At 37.1% G+C, this 15,913-nt stretch overlaps 1 protein-coding gene across 5 annotated transcripts in view; it reads right to left on the bottom strand.

Moving 5' to 3' along the window:
- LOC131168670 (uncharacterized) overlaps positions 1-15,913 on the bottom strand; it is a 159,269-nt gene that overhangs the window by 11,783 nt on the left and 131,573 nt on the right. For 3 of the 5 annotated variants that reach the window (XM_058128286.1, XM_058128285.1, XM_058128287.1), the window contains 3 exons: positions 12,548-12,670; positions 4,425-4,487; positions 4,146-4,339 (listed from right to left, as the gene is read on the bottom strand). In XM_058128286.1, coding sequence (XP_057984269.1) covers positions 4,146-4,339; positions 4,425-4,487; positions 12,548-12,670 — 380 coding nt within the window. The remainder of the gene's footprint in view (positions 1-4,145; positions 4,340-4,424; positions 4,488-12,547; positions 12,671-15,913) is intronic. The other 2 variants (XM_058128288.1, XM_058128289.1) reach the window with 1 other exon arrangement.

Genomic DNA, 15,913 nt, shown 5'->3' with positions numbered 1-15,913 from the left:
ATTGAAGAAGCTGCATGACAAGAACTGGATCTACCACCACAACCACCATCGACATAGTACAAACCATCCTATCTAGCCCTCCACCAATCCTCTTCTTTGTCTGAATATCCTGAACAGCACAATAAGAAGGAAAGAGGGTCACAGAACAACTATGTGATCTAGTTAATTGACTAAATGATAACAAGTTCAAAGGAAATTTTAGGCAAAAATAACACAAGATAGAGGAATAGAAGGAAATGAAAGAATATTGTTGCAATTAGGACTGGTGTAACCAAACCTTCGGCAAAAGTAACCTTTGAGTGTAAAAAGCAATGGATTTTATGGACTAAAATAAATTAGGACTACTTGTCATATGGGAGGAGGCACCAAATTCAATAACCCATGGTGAGGAGAAAGAAGAGGCAAGAAGGCCATTTGTACCAAAATAATGCACAATAGCACTAGATGTAGAAGATTGGGTTAGAAGTAGTTGAATCATGCGGATAAGATTATTATACTCTTCTCCGTATACAGTGGATGATGTATTCAACTCCCTAGTGGAATGGTCAGGTGCAATAGAAGTGTCAACCATAGAATCACCCTCGGAAAAATATTTATTGGCCCAAGAAGGTTTACCATGGAGATCCCAACATCAATCAATAGTACGATTGTGCTTGCCATAATGTGTGCAAAAGCGAGAATTGTCACTGACGAACTCCTTGTCTTGATACACTAATTTTGGCATGACTACCATCCAAGCCTCATTCTCATCCTCATGCCCTAACACTTACTCAACCACTATAAAATGTACTAACCATAGTTGAACTAATCATTGAAGAAGCTTAAGAAGAAGATAGAGATCCATCTTTGGTGATCCTTTGGATTCTAGCATATGCTTCTTTCATAGATGGAACAGATTCACCAGCAAGAATATGATCGCGAATGGGTTGAAGCTTTGAACTAAAAACTTGGCAGCTTGCCTCTTAATCATCTCACAATGTTAGAACTAATTGGCTAATAAATGTTGAGTTCCTCCCACATACCCTTTAGAGTGCTATAATACTAATTAGTATGTTTATCTTCATGTCATATTTGAAAAAAAAAAAAATTCTAATATAGGTCAAAATTTTGATTTTTATCTAGTGAGAAGCTTTCATAGAGATCACCCTATACGGCCTTCGCTATTCTATGAAACATCACATTCACATCAATTCATGGCTCCATGCTATTCCACAATCACACTAGTAATATGTCATTCTCTTTCATCCAATCTTCATAGTCCTTGGAGTCTAGAAACAGAGGAGAATGCAACAAATATTTGGACTTTCCTTTTTGTGTTAATATACATGTGTACCATCTGTGACCATAGCAGGTAGTTGGAGGATCCAACCAATTTGATGCTTGTGATCTGTACATTAACAATATCAATCGAAACTCTATCGGTAGAGGACATCAAAACCACCCCCAATAAGCAACAACAAGTGCACACCAGTGCTGTAATGAACAATGCAAAATCAGGCAGCGCACACAAGCACAGAGCAGAACTTCAGAATTTCAAAGGGCTGCTCTGACAACAGAACATAAGTTACAACATCTTATGAGGAATTATTTTACCATGTGGAAGTGGGCAGCCCATAACAAGCTGCTCAGGCACTTGATAAACAACCTGGCAGCAGAGCAGCCACAGGTATGATGGCCGGCAGCAACTAGAATTGAGTGCCAGAAAGAGCAGGAAATAAAATCTTTGAACACCAATAAAAAAACACCAGAAACTGATACAAGATTGCAGCAATCAATCATGAACATACAGCATAACCATGCTACAACTGACCAGCAAACAGCAGCACAGCAACAGCAGATATACTAGAAACAGAGTTTCACACAGCAACAGCAGATACCAGAAACAGAGCATAACTTCACATCAGCAATCACCATGAACACACAGCATCCTGCCAGGGATTTTGCACAGCGAAACCAAGATGAAAAGTGACCTTAAACGACTCTCAAACCAACCACAGAATCAGATTAGGGGAAGATATGGAAAAAAAAAAAACGAAAAACAGAGCATCAAGGAAAAAGCTCAGAAAAAATTTAAATTTTGAGAAGATTAATGCTTTGATACCATGTTGTTTAAGTTTGAAATGGAGGAGAGAAAAAGAAAGAAGAGAAAAAGAGAAGAAAAGATGAAAGAAAAGAAAGGAGGACGCAGCAGTTTCCTGGAGTTACGTTCAGCTCCAACCTCCAGGTCTGCTCTTTTATACATTAATAATAATAAAAACTTGAAAGACAGAAATACCCCTACTTACACCACATAATTACTTAAATAGCCTATTTCTTCTAAAGCCACATTTGAATACTGATTATTTTCTTCAAATAGCATGTCCATATCAAACAGACAGATTTAGTTTCCAGTAGGCATGTATAACAACCCTATTATTTGCAGCTGGGAATCATTCAACAAAGTAAAATGATAGAAATTTTGGAACTTACAGGCCCACCATGTTCTTGGCTGTTGCCTACTATTTATTGAAAATTTCCCAAATTTGTGTATGATATCTTAAAAACTGTAACCTAAAACCCAGGGCAATGGAAAAATCCATTCGTCATTCAATCCTAACTGTTTTTTCTTATTTAGAGAAAACTGTCTATTTCACGTAAATTTTCCCATCAATGCTTCAAAATCTGGCCTCAAGATAATTCAACCAAAGTGACTGCCAAACAGATACAACTCAGTACAGCACAACAATTCACTGTGGAACTTCTGTGATGCCTGTTGGGCCAATAGAACAACAGTGCCCCACATAAACCACATGATGAGATATCCCAGAAACCAAAATAAGATCTTGAAACCTCCATCTCGTAAACAGAAGTTCCCACTGATTGTCCACAATATCATCCCACTGACTTTAAAACAAACACCACTCCCCATCCCAGCCCCCATTTATTTTCTGCATACCCCAAAAAGAAATTACTCACCACAAATTGATTTTGACACCCTGATTGTTGAAAGGAATAAGAAGTTTTATCCACGTAGTGATATCATGTATATTCAGATATAAGGGGGAAAATTGAAAGGGGAGTGAGATTGGAGAAAAAACATTTCAAATCAAAAGTTGTCAACCAGAACTTTGTTCATGCTCAATTAATTCTCCTTAACTATAGAACTAAAAAATTGTATAGAAATGCAAAACTCTCAACCAATAGCTCCTTAAGAACTCCAAAATGCACCTGCAATACCTTTCTCATCAAGAAAAGCTAAATTGCTGATATTTTTTACAGCAGCAGATGAAACTTCATCATCCCAAGATTCCCAACCATGGCACAAAAAATCCCACTACACGTACAGAGAACTAGATGTATAAACAGGATTAGTCTCAGATGTAAACCATGCAACAAATCCATCCAGAAAAAACTAACCTGGGGGAAAAGTTTTGGTATTTTAGGAAGCATTCTTATATTAGAGGGATGTTGTGGACCATGTCTCAATAACAACTCTGAGTGTAAGGCATAATCATTGTTCTCAACTAACTTAATAAAAGTGGTCCTGCGCCCACGCTCCTGCACCACGGGGTTTGTGTGGGAAAAGTATGTCACACGCCCATTCACAGCCTGGGCATGGTCAATCGTAACCTCTTGGACTAAAAATGTCAAAAATATTATACTGGAATATATTAGTGAATCGAAAAAATAATTGTTCATCCAATAAAAGTAATTATAGGCTGCAGTGATTGGAAGAAATGGTTCCCAAATTTAACTCATCTAAAATTTTAAAGTAAAAAAAATAATTATCAGGTGAAGATAATTAAAAGGCAAGAAAAAACTGTGGGATGACTATTAGTAAAAGCCAAACATCAAAACTAAGGACTGACAAAAAGTATGTTAAAACACATTAATGATTGTTAGGTTAAACAATCTCCTAATTTTTCTTTTTCTGTAGCATCATATGGTCAAGAACAAGGAAGACCAACAGATTACAATCTGGATTGGATAACTAGGAGGAAACATTCTATACGCATATTGAATTTGACTAAATCAAGGAACCAATTCGAAGCAAAAGACATGTTCAAGAACTAATAGTATTAAGATCCATATGATTTCACAACAGAACAAACAAGCAAGGCATGCATTAAAAATCGATTTATATTCAGAAACCAATAATGGCTTACCCTCTTTCAGCATTGCCAAAGCTCCACTGGCACAAGCCAACCGAAGAAGCACTTAGAAGGGTTCTAACACCAGCTGCGAGATTTGTATCATCTAAAAGAGAGTGTATGGTATGAACTGGATTGCACGTCAGGCCACTCATGGATTCCACAGGCCCCGCAGTTTGGCGCATATCAAAAACCAAAAGCATTCCATTCTGCAGTACAGTGAATAAAATGTGTGTTTCTAGCATGCACCAGTTTTGCCATTAAGATGAAAAAAAATCCAGCCAAAAGTTGAACCTGTAGTCCAGCATATACATGATGTGAACTATTGTAATCCCATGCACACGACCAAGCAGCAGCCTGGACATAAAAAACCAGTAGGAAGAATTTTAACTCAGTGAAATTATAACAGACATTTTAATTTTAAATGAAATTTTAATAATTTAAGAAAAAGCAAAGGTAGAAAAATAACTCCCAAGACTAGAAGCTTCTGACTATGTATATCATACATAAGAATTGAGAGCGAGAAGGAGGAGAAAGAGATTACACCAACTAACCCACTTGATAAAACAGAACCAAAAGAATGTACAATGACCACATCAACTTGAGATGTGAGCAATCTACATACACCAAATTATATGGACATTCATGCAGATTATTATTGGGAGGCTATTTTATTTCAACCAAATTAGGATTAAGTTCACATAGATTATTATGATGATTTGGTTATATTGAATACTTGCTTTATAAAAAGAGAAGAACATTTAATACCTTTCAAGAGTGGACTTAATAAAAGCCAAATAGATTTCTTCTTAACTAGAAAGGGGGATTGTCTATCTTTTAAGAATTGTAAAGTTATCCCAAGTGAAAGTTTGACTACATAGAGTTAGATATACATACTAAAAAATGGAAGAGAAAGTGAATAACATAAATCAACACAAGAGGGCTAGGTGGTGGAGCTTGAAAGGAGATAATATAGTAAAATTCAAAGATAAAATAATTAAAGAATGTGATTGGACAGTAAAAGGCATGGTAGATACAAATACTATATGGAGTAAAACGGCAAACTCTATCATAAGGATAGCAAAAGAGATTTTAGGTGAATCCAAAGGTAGATACTCGAGTAGTAAAGAAAGTTGGTGGGGGGATGAAGAAGTCCAAAAGCCCTTAAGACAAAAATAAATTGATATAAAATATGTCAAAATTGTAGAAATATAGAAAATATTGAAAAATATAAAGAGGCAAGAAAAAATGCAAGAAAGAGTGTTAGTGTAGCTAAATGTAGAACTTATGATACTTTATATATCAGACTAGATAAAAAGGAAGGAGAAAAAGACATTTATAAATTTGCTACAGCTAGAAAAAGAAAATGTAAAGATTTAGGTGTGTAAGTTTTTGGATAGAATCCCCCTGCCATAGGGTTTGCTTCCATTATAAACTAGTAATTTACATAGTGGGTGCCATATTTTCAGGCATGTTTCCAGCACCTAAGTGCTGGCAGAAATTCAGGAACATGGTGCCAGAATTTCAGGCACATGTTCAGTGCCAGCATGCTGCAGCATTATTTACATAATTACAGAAATTTCTCCTATAATCAAGCAGAGTAAATTTACATAATAACAGAAATTTGAAACTTTCCAACACTACCCCTCAAGCTGGTTTGAAGATGTCTTCCATACCCAGCTTGGCGATCAAATTTTCAAATTGCTTCTTTGGTAGTCCTTTTGTAAGTATATCTGCTACTTCTTCAGTAGTAGAAATAAAGGGTAAACAAATCAGTTCACTGTCCAGCATCTCCTTTACAAAATGCTTGTCGACCTCAACATGTTTTGCTCTATCATGAAGCACTGGGTTGTGAGCAATGAATATGGCTTTGTTATCGCAATAGTTTCATAGGTAGCGAGCGCACCTCCTAGGCACAAGGCACAGCGAGGCGAAGAGGCTAGCGCCTCAGACCAGGTGGGGCGAGGCGACCTGCAAGAGGCAACGCAAGGCAACACGAGGTGCAGTGGGGCGACAAGCGCAGTGAGTCGCGCCTTGTGAATTTTTAGTCATTTAAAGGAGAGAAATAGCCACAGGCCCACAGCCAGACCCGTAGCTCTCATTTGACTCGAACGAACAGAGCCCTAGCCCCTTTCGGCCCTTTGAAGCCCTTCATAAGTTCGTCTTGCACAGTCGAACCAGCCTTCATGAGCCTTCGAACCAGCAGCGTGAGCTCGTCTGCGAGCCTTCGAACGCGACTTTGTCTTCGAGCTTCAAACCAGGATCGTGAGTTCGTCTTCGACATTTTGTAGAAGCACGACCCTTCGCGACTTCATTTCAAACCAGCAGGAGCCCTCGCGAGTTCGTCTGCCTGCCTTCGAACCAGCAGTGAGTTCATCTGCCTGCCTTCGAACACGACGCAAGTTTGTCACGTCATCTTCGACATTTCGAACCAGCAGCGAGCTCGTCTTTGAGCCATCGAACCTTTGTAAGTCTTCTTCTTCTTCTGCTGCTTGTTGCTTGTGACCTGCTGCGTGCTGTTTCTCTTCTTCTTCTTCTTCTTCGTCCTGCTGCCAGCTTGCTGCATGCTGCTGACTGCTGCCTGCTGCTTCTCTTTTTCTTCTTCTTCTTCTTCTTTATATGTAAGCTTATAAATTAAATATTTTGTTTAATTAATGTAAGTTTATAAATCATAACCAATACATAATATTTATTCTTTTTATTGAAATTTAGCTACTGTTTTTTAATTTGTTTGGAAATGCATTATATAAGTCTTAAATTTTAAATGGGTTATTGCCTGGATTAGGCAATTAGCTACTAATACAAAATGAGTCATTGCCTAATTTGCCTGAACATATGATACATTGTTTTTTCAATTAGGATACCAAGTCTAAAATCTTAAATGGATTCTGGTTCTAGATGTGAGTCCTCGTGAAAGAAAGATCCTGCATGGAAGTATGCACATTTGGATGATCAGAAAAATAGAAAAAATTTGACTTACAATTTTTGTGGTAAAGTCACAAGGGGTGGAATATTTCGGGCAAAACAACACATTGACGGAGGATTTCAAAATGTGAAAAAATGCTCTAAGTGCCCTGCTCATGTAGGTGAGGATTTAAAGAGTATATGTTGAAGAAAGATATGGAAAAGGAGGAAAATGAGCTATTGCCCGACTTTGATGATATAGATCATTATGGTGAAGATGAAGAAGATGAAGTTCAAGAAATTGACACTCGTGGCAAGAGAGTGCTTACTGGTGATGGAAGTAAAAGATCATACCAATCCAACTTGAAGAAACCAAAATAGAAGGGGCCTATAGACTTGTTTTTTACTTCCGATCCAAAGAAAGCAGTTCAAGCTAGGAAAGAAGGGAAGATGAAGCAAACATCAATAAATGAGGCGTGTAAGAAAGAACTAAGAAAAAAGGCAATGGGAGATTTTTCTAGGTGGATGTATGATGCTAGAATACCATTTAATGTTGTACGTCTGAGCAGCTTTGCAGTGGCACTTGAATCGATTAGACAATATGGTCTTGGAATAAAGCCACTTAGCTATCATGAAGTGAGAGTTCCTCACCTAAAGTAGGAAGTTAGTTGAAAGAAAGAGTTGTTGAAGGTCCATAAGGAGGAATGGGCAAAATATGGCTGCTCAATGTCTGAAGGTTTGGTTGCTAATAAGGACATAATAAACTTCTTAGTGAACTCTCCAAGAGGATCAGTGTTCATCAAGTCTATTGATGTTTCTAATCTTGTCAAGAATGCAGATAGAATATACAAATTACTTGATGCGATGGTGGGAAAAATTAGAGAATCAAATGTGATTCAAGTCTGACAATGCTTCAAACTATGTTGCAACAAGTAAGAACTTATTTCTAGAACTACTTTCTATAGTGTATATATTGTTTATTTTAATATTTTAACGGCTTCATTCCTTGACTTTGAACAAGGAGATTGTTGGAAGCAAAGAGACCACATTTATATTGGACACTGTGTGCCGCTCATTGCCTCAATTTAATTTTGGAGGATATTGGGAAGATGCCTTCAATTCATGCAACTTTGAAAAGGGCAATTTTTTTGAATGGTTATATCTATAACCATGTTGGTGTGGTGAACTTGATGAGACAGTTCACTGGAGGAAAGGAGTTACTAAGGCCTGCAGTTACAAGATTTGCATCTGCCTTCATCACCCTTCATTCAATCTACCTTCAAAAGAACAACTTGAGGAAGATGTTTACTTCTGAAGATTGGAATACTACTAAATGGGCAAAGGAGGCAGTTGGCAAAAGAGCAGCTAGCATTGTTTTGATGCCTACCTTTTGGAGTACCATCGTCTATGCCCTTAAGTTAGCAGGCCCACTTGTTCGTGTACTCCGTTTGGTTGATAGGGAAAAGAAACCTGCAATGGGATACGTTTATGAAGCAATGGATAGGGCAAAGGAAGCCATAGCTAAGGCTTTCGGTGAGAGAGAGGATAAATTCAAGGAGGCATTCGAAATTATTGATACGAGGTGGGGATGCCAACTCCATCAACAGTTGCATGCAACTGCACACTACTTGAATCCGGAATTTTTCTATTCAAACCCCAACATTTTGCAAGATGAAGAAATTATGATGGGTTTGTACAAATGTATTGCAAGGTTACTGCCAACCCTTGAAATGCAAGATAAAGTTTCAAATGAGTTGGAAAAATACAATGTCACTAGTGGTGTCTTTGGAATTAGTTTGGTAGTGAGACAAAGGAAGACAAAAGCACCATGTAAAGTGGCATTTGTACAACCTCTTTCTTTTTAAAATTATTTTTTCTATTTACCTAGTAGGTATTCATTTAAAATATATTTTATAACAGTGCAATGGTGGATGGCATTTGGATCAACAACTCCAAACTTGCAAAAGTTTGTTGTGAAAATTCTTAGCCTCACGTGTAGTGCTACCGGCTGCAAAAGGAATTGGAGCATATTTCAACATGTAAGTCATTAGTATATCGTGGATTAATTATTAAAGAACAAGAACTACCAGTCTACTGCTTTTTAGAATCATTATTTACCATATTAATTTAAACTTTTTGCAGCTTCATAGCAAAAGGAGAAATAGGCTATCCCAGCAACGCTTGAATGATTTGGTATTTGTGAAATATAATCGAACTCTGAGGCGCCGATATGAAAAACATGACACCATTGATCCCATCCTCCTAAAGGACATTGATAATAGTAATGAGTGGTTGATTGTTAGGATGGATGGCGATTCCGACGAGGATAATGAACTTGTGTTTGAAGATGATATTTTGACTTGGGATTCTGTTGCTAGAGCTGCTGGACTAAATTACCCCCCACATCACACTAGATCAACAATAAATGCAAATATGCCATCATCGTCTAAAGGAAGAGGAAGAGCTTCATCTAGCAGTGCAACCAGTGCTAGGGGCCAGACCACAATGTTGGAACTTGTAGATGAGGATGAAATCCAAGTGGATAGTGCAGAGGAGATGAAAGAGGAAAAAGATGTTGGAGAAAACAATTCTGATGATGAAAAGGAAGATGATGATATCTTCACAGACTTAATTGATGATGAGTGATGACTGATGATTGAGGACGAGTTTTAGATTTTATACTTTGAAATCTTTTATTGTACTCTTTTCTTTTGATGTTGAACTATGTTGAATTGTTGATGCTTTTGGGCTTTGTCCTTGCAATTTTATTAACTTTCCAATTTTGGTATTGAATGTTTGGGCATTCTAAATTTTAATATTACTAGATATTCATATGTTCATATATCAATTACCCCAAATAGGCATTTTACACCATTTTAATAACTGTGCACCTCACCTTCGTGAGGCACGTGCCTTAGCCTCGCGCCTCTGCTTCAAAGACCCTTTGCGCCTTAGCTTGCCTCGCGCCTCTGACTACTATGCTCCTAGCTACCACATTTTGTTTTTTGCTTCGCCATGTAACCAAATTTCCACCAACAAAGGCACAATAACCAGAAGTTGATCTTCGATCAGTTATACTCCCAACCCAATCTACATCAGTGTATACCTTAACTTGTAGATGTCTATGGTCTTCAAACAATAGACCTTTTCCTGGAGTTCCCTTTAAATATCTCAGGATTCTATGAACTGCATCAAAGTGGCCACACCCTGGTGAGTGCATGAATTGGCTTACCATACTAACAGCAAAGGCTACGTCAGAACGTGCATGTGATGGATAAAATAGCCTTCCAACCAATCTTTGGTACTGGTCTCTATTGGTTACTTCCTCAGGCTTGGCAAGTTGTAGTTTAAGATTAGGCTCTATAGGTGTCTTAGCTGCTTTACAACCTAGTAAACTTGTTTCTCCAAACAAGTCAATCACATATTTTCTTTGTGAAACAAAAATACCTTTTCTTGACCGTGCAAATTCCATACCAAGAAAATACTTAAAGTCACCCAAGTCTTTAATCTCAAATTCATTAGCAACTCAAGTTCCTTGCTATCATTACCTGTCAAAATAATATCGTCAACATAGACAATTAGAATAGCAACCTTCCCTTCACTTGAGTGCTTATAGAACATGGTGTGATCAACTTGGCCTTGGCTGTAACAATGACCCTTTACAACCTTCCCAAAGCATTCAAACCAAGCTCTCGAAGATTGCTTGAGCCCATACAATGATTTTTTCAATTTACATACCTTATCTCTGCCATGATTACCTTCAAAACCTGGTGGTAATTCCATAAACACTTCATCCTCTAGATCTCCATTTAAAAAGGCATTCTTTACATCCAACTGGAATAAGGGCCAGTTAGAATGTACAGCTAAGGAGAGTAACACTCGGATTGAGTTTAGCTTGGCCACTGGAGCAAAAGTTTCTTGATAGTCGATTCCGTATGTTTGAGTAAACCCTTTTGCAACGGGTCTTGCCTTATATCTCTCTATATTGCCGTCAGCTTTGCATTTAACAATAAACACCCACTTGCATCCTACAGTTTTCTTTTCCTTTGGCAAATCAACAATTTCCCAAGAACCATTGTTCCGTAGTGTATTCATCTTTTCAAGAACTGCTAACTTCCAATCCGAATGATTCATAGCTTCCTAGATAGTCCTTGGAACAAATAGGTGAGAAATATTGGATGTAAAAGCCTTATGATTATGAGAGAATCTATGGTATGATAAATATTTAGAAAAGGGGTGTGTGGTACAAGTTCTAACTCCTTTTCTAATGGCTATAGGTACATCAAGGTCAGTAAATTGATCAACTGGAAGGGTAGTAGAAGAATTACCTAGGATTTCCAAATGACCAGTTTTTGGAGGTGATGATTGGTTCTGCTCTCACATTGTGGGATGATCCTTAGTATTAGAAAGATACCTGCCTCTAGTATAAACACAAAGCTCAAAAAAAGGGATTATTCTGTAGCAATTCTCCCCTTGTTTGTGATTCCCTTATGCTTTGTATAGGCAGATTGGGAATTCCAGTTTTTTCACTATTTAAAATTTTAGTTCCTTGAATGCTTTGTATAGGGATGTCAATGTCAAGGAAAACATTGGGCATTGGTGTAGAAGTTTTCCAAAACTGATCTTCACTACTCTCTTTCTCCCCCTGAAGATAAGTTTGGTTAAAGTAAGATTGATTTTCAACAAAAACGACATCCATACTAATGTGAATTTTTTTTTATTTTGGATTAAAACATTTATACCCTCTCTTATTGGGAGCATACCCAAGAAACAAACATTTTTCTGCACTAGGATCAAGTTTAGATCTAAGGTGAACTAGAATATGAACAAAGACAGTGCATCCAAATACTTTTAGAGGCAGATCAGAAATTATCCTATTATTAGGAAAGGATTTTTTTAGGCATGCCAAAGGAGTGATGTACTGCAGTACATGGGCAGGCATTCTAATTAATAAGGTAACAAGCAGTTAGAATAGCATCCCCCCACAAATATTTTGGAATATGCATTGAAAACATTATAGCCTGTCCAACCTCAAGTAAATGACGATTTTGCCTTTCAGCAATACCATTTTTTTGTGGGGTGGCACAACAAGTGGATTGATGTTGAATCCCTCTTTTTTTCAAAAAATTTCCCAAAACATGGTTGAAATATTCTGTACCATTATCCGTACGAAGTATGCTTATTTTTGTGTGAAATTGGTTTTCGATCATACTATAAAAATTTTTGAATAATATTTCAACTTCAGATTTTTCATTCATCAAATATACCCAACAAATCCGAGTATGATCGCCTATAAAAGTCACAAACCATCACTATGAATCAAATAAAAAGGTTTTGATGCACGATAGCCTTTTAAAATATAAGGAACTCGATGATTTTTTTTATAAATGACACATGTCACAATGAAGAGAAGAACAATTCAAATTTTTAAACAGATTAGGCAGCAAGTATTTTAAATAAGAAAAACTAGGATGTCCTAATCTAAGATGCTAAAGCATTATTTGATCACGCACAGGGACTGAACTAGTACTACCACTCAAGCCCTGAGCTTGTTTATTGCTGACTAGGGTATCATCAAAATAGTAAAGGCCATCAATCATCCTAGCACTGCCAATCATCGCCCCCAAGTTCTGGTCCTGAAATTCACAGTGAGAATCAAAGAATATGATATGACAGTTAGAATCACGAGATAATCTACTAATAGGCAGAAGATTGCAAGTAAGTTTAGGAACATGAAGGATAGATTTTAATTCAATTTTCCCGAAAATTTTTATTGAACCTGCTCCTGCAATGGATGAAAGACTCCCATCTGCAATCCTAACTTTTTTATTACCCAGACAAGGATAATAAGATTAAAACAATTGCGATATACTAGTCAAATGGTCCGGTGCACCTGAATCAAATAGGCACTTGACATATTACCTATTTGGGCCAAGGAAGCAAAAGAAGTACTGGATATCAGATTGGATTTCAGCCGTTGAAAAAGCTGATCCATCTGCTCGGAACTTAGAACATTGGTCTGCGCTTTATTTGCTCTAGGAATCACTTGGTTGTTTCCAGGTCCAGGTTTGCTGCTCTTCCAATTTGCTGGTTCTCCATTTAGTTTCCAGCAGGTTTCTCAGGTATGGTGTGGCTTATTACAATAGTCACACCATACTTGAGATTTTTGATTGGGATATGACCGCTGTACGGAAGCATTAGCAGCAGCCAAAACAGTAGGATTAGCAGCAACCAAGGCCATGGCTTCAGTTTTGCTGTTGACCACAGGTTCAGGTCTGGCCATGGTGGAAATTTCAGACATAATGGAGGAGGAACAGAGTTAAGGCAGTGAGGCCAAGGTTTTAGGGGCTATCACTGCCGAAAGAAAAGAACTGAACTGCTTCCACTGAACGGAAAGATGCAAAAAATACAGAGTGAAACAGCAAAGAAGCAGCAGCAGGCTCTGATACCATGTAAGCTTTTGGTCTGAATCCCCCTGCAATACGGTTTGCTTCCATTATATACAAGTAATTTACATAGTGGGTTAACATAGTGGGTGCCATATTTTCAGGCATGTTTCCAGCCCCTAAGTGCTGGCAGAAATTCAGGAACATGGTGCCAGAATTTCAGGCACATGTTCAGTGCCAGCATGCTGCAGCATTATTTACATAATTACAGGAAATTTCTCCGATAATCAAGGAGAGTAAATTTACATAATAACAGAAATTTGAAACTTTCCAACAAGGTGATACAAAATGTATAAAGGGCGAGAATGATAATGTCTTAACTAGAGAAGAAGATATAAAAGAGCGTGGTGAAGATACTTTGATAAGTTGTTTAATGAAAACCAAAATTAAAGATTGAACTTGGAAGTAAAAAATAAGAAGGAGACTAAAAATAGGAGATTTATTTGCAAAATTAGAGTCCTTTAAGTTAAGATGGCATTAAAAATATGAAAAGTGGAAAATATATAGGACCATATAAATACCAATTGAGGTTTGGAAATGTTGAGGGGATAAAGAAAATATTTCGTTAACTAATCTATTTAACACTATTAGAAAAACCAAGAAAATGTCAAAGGAATGGAGGAAAAGTACGTTAATACCTTTATTTAAAAACAAAGGCGATATTCAAAATAGTAATAAATGTCGTAGAATTAAGATTATAAGCCATACGATGAAATTATGGGAAAAGGTAATTGAACATAGAATAAGACTAGAAATGAAGATTTCAAAAAATCAATTTGGTTTTATGCCTAGGAGATCAACAATAGAAGCTATTTATCTGTTAAAAAATTCAATGGAAAAGTTTAGAGAAAAGAAGAGGGAGTTGCATATGGTTTTTATTGACCTAGGGAAAGCATTTGATAAAGTATCTAAGGAAGTTCTTTGGTGGATCTTAAAAAAAGAAGGGGGTATGTAGTAGATATACAGATGTCATTAAGGGCATGTATGATAGGGTAATAACTAGAATTAGGACTGTAGGAGGGGAATCTAGAGATTTTCCAATCACAATAGGTGTACATCAAGGGTCTACTTTGAGTCCTTATCTTTTTACTTTAGTGATTGATGAACTTACTAGAAATATCCAAAATGAGATCCCTTGGTATATGTTATTTGCAGATGATACTGTGTTGATTGACGATAGTAAGAGCGAAGTGGAATCTAAGCTAAAACTTTGGAGAACTGCATTAGAATCTGAAGGTTCTAGCATATGTTGGAATAAGACAAAATTTTTGAAATGTAACTTAAGTAATATAAGGAGTAGTAGTGGAGAGAAGATTAAACCTGATAATCAAGAAATAATAGCACTAATAGATTTAGATATCTTGGATCTATTATGCAAGTGGAAAGGGAAACTGAAGAAAATGTAGTACATAAAATTAGAGCAGGTTGGGTAAAATAGAGGAGTGTGTCAGGTGTGTGGGTGATCATAGAATACCCTTAAAATTAAAAAAAAAAAGGTTTTATAAGATGGTTATAAGGCCAGCTATGCTTTATAGTACTGAATGTTAGGCAACTAAGAAACATGTACAAAAAGTAAAAGTTGATGAAATGCAAATGTTAAGGTGGATGACTAGTAAATCCTACCGGCTCTTCCGGTACTTCCGAAACCATTCCACCCAATCTTCCCAAGTCAATATTTGCTCATTACTGTTCCCAGAATTCAGCCCTTTATCTCACAGTTACAAAAATCAATGGGCATAAGAAACCATGGTGCGAGCATTGCAAAAAACCGTGGCATACGAAGGAGACGTATTGGAAGCTTCATGGTAAACCAGCACATTGGAAGCCAAAATCCAAATGTGACATGCCTACCAAGCCACTGCTGAAGAGACTCAAGAGCCTTCTACCAACTCGGATGTGGTCCCTTTTACCAAGGAGCAATTAGAGCACCTATACAAATTGTTTCAATCTCCAAAACTGTCCTTAACTCCGTCTTGTTCTTCGCTACATAAGGGTAACTCTCTTGCTACTGCATTTTTATCTCAGATAATTGATTCAGGCGCAACTGATCATATGACTGGTTGCTCCAAATTGTTCTCATCCTATAGTCCGTGTGCAGACAATAAAAAGGTCAAAATTGCAAATGGTTCACTCTCGGTAATTTCCAGGATAGGAACTATCAAACTCACTTCATTGTTAACTCTCCATGATGTGCTCCACGTTCCAAATTTGTCTTGCAATTTGTTGTCCATCAGTAAAATTACCTCTGATCATCAATGTCAAGCTAATTTCTATTCTAATTCTAAGTTTCAGGAATTGACCACGGGGAGGATGATTGGTAGTGCTAAGGAAAAAGATGGACTCTATTATTTTTACGATGGACCTAACTTTAGTAGACAATGTCAAAGTACTTGCTTAAATTATGTTTCTGCTTTCAAAGGCCATCCTAGTTTT

Source organism: Malania oleifera, chromosome 11 (genome assembly GCF_029873635.1).
Source record: "Malania oleifera isolate guangnan ecotype guangnan chromosome 11, ASM2987363v1, whole genome shotgun sequence".
Lineage (NCBI taxonomy): Eukaryota > Viridiplantae > Streptophyta > Magnoliopsida > Santalales > Ximeniaceae > Malania > Malania oleifera.
This window is presented reverse-complemented; position numbering and strand designations above follow the sequence as displayed.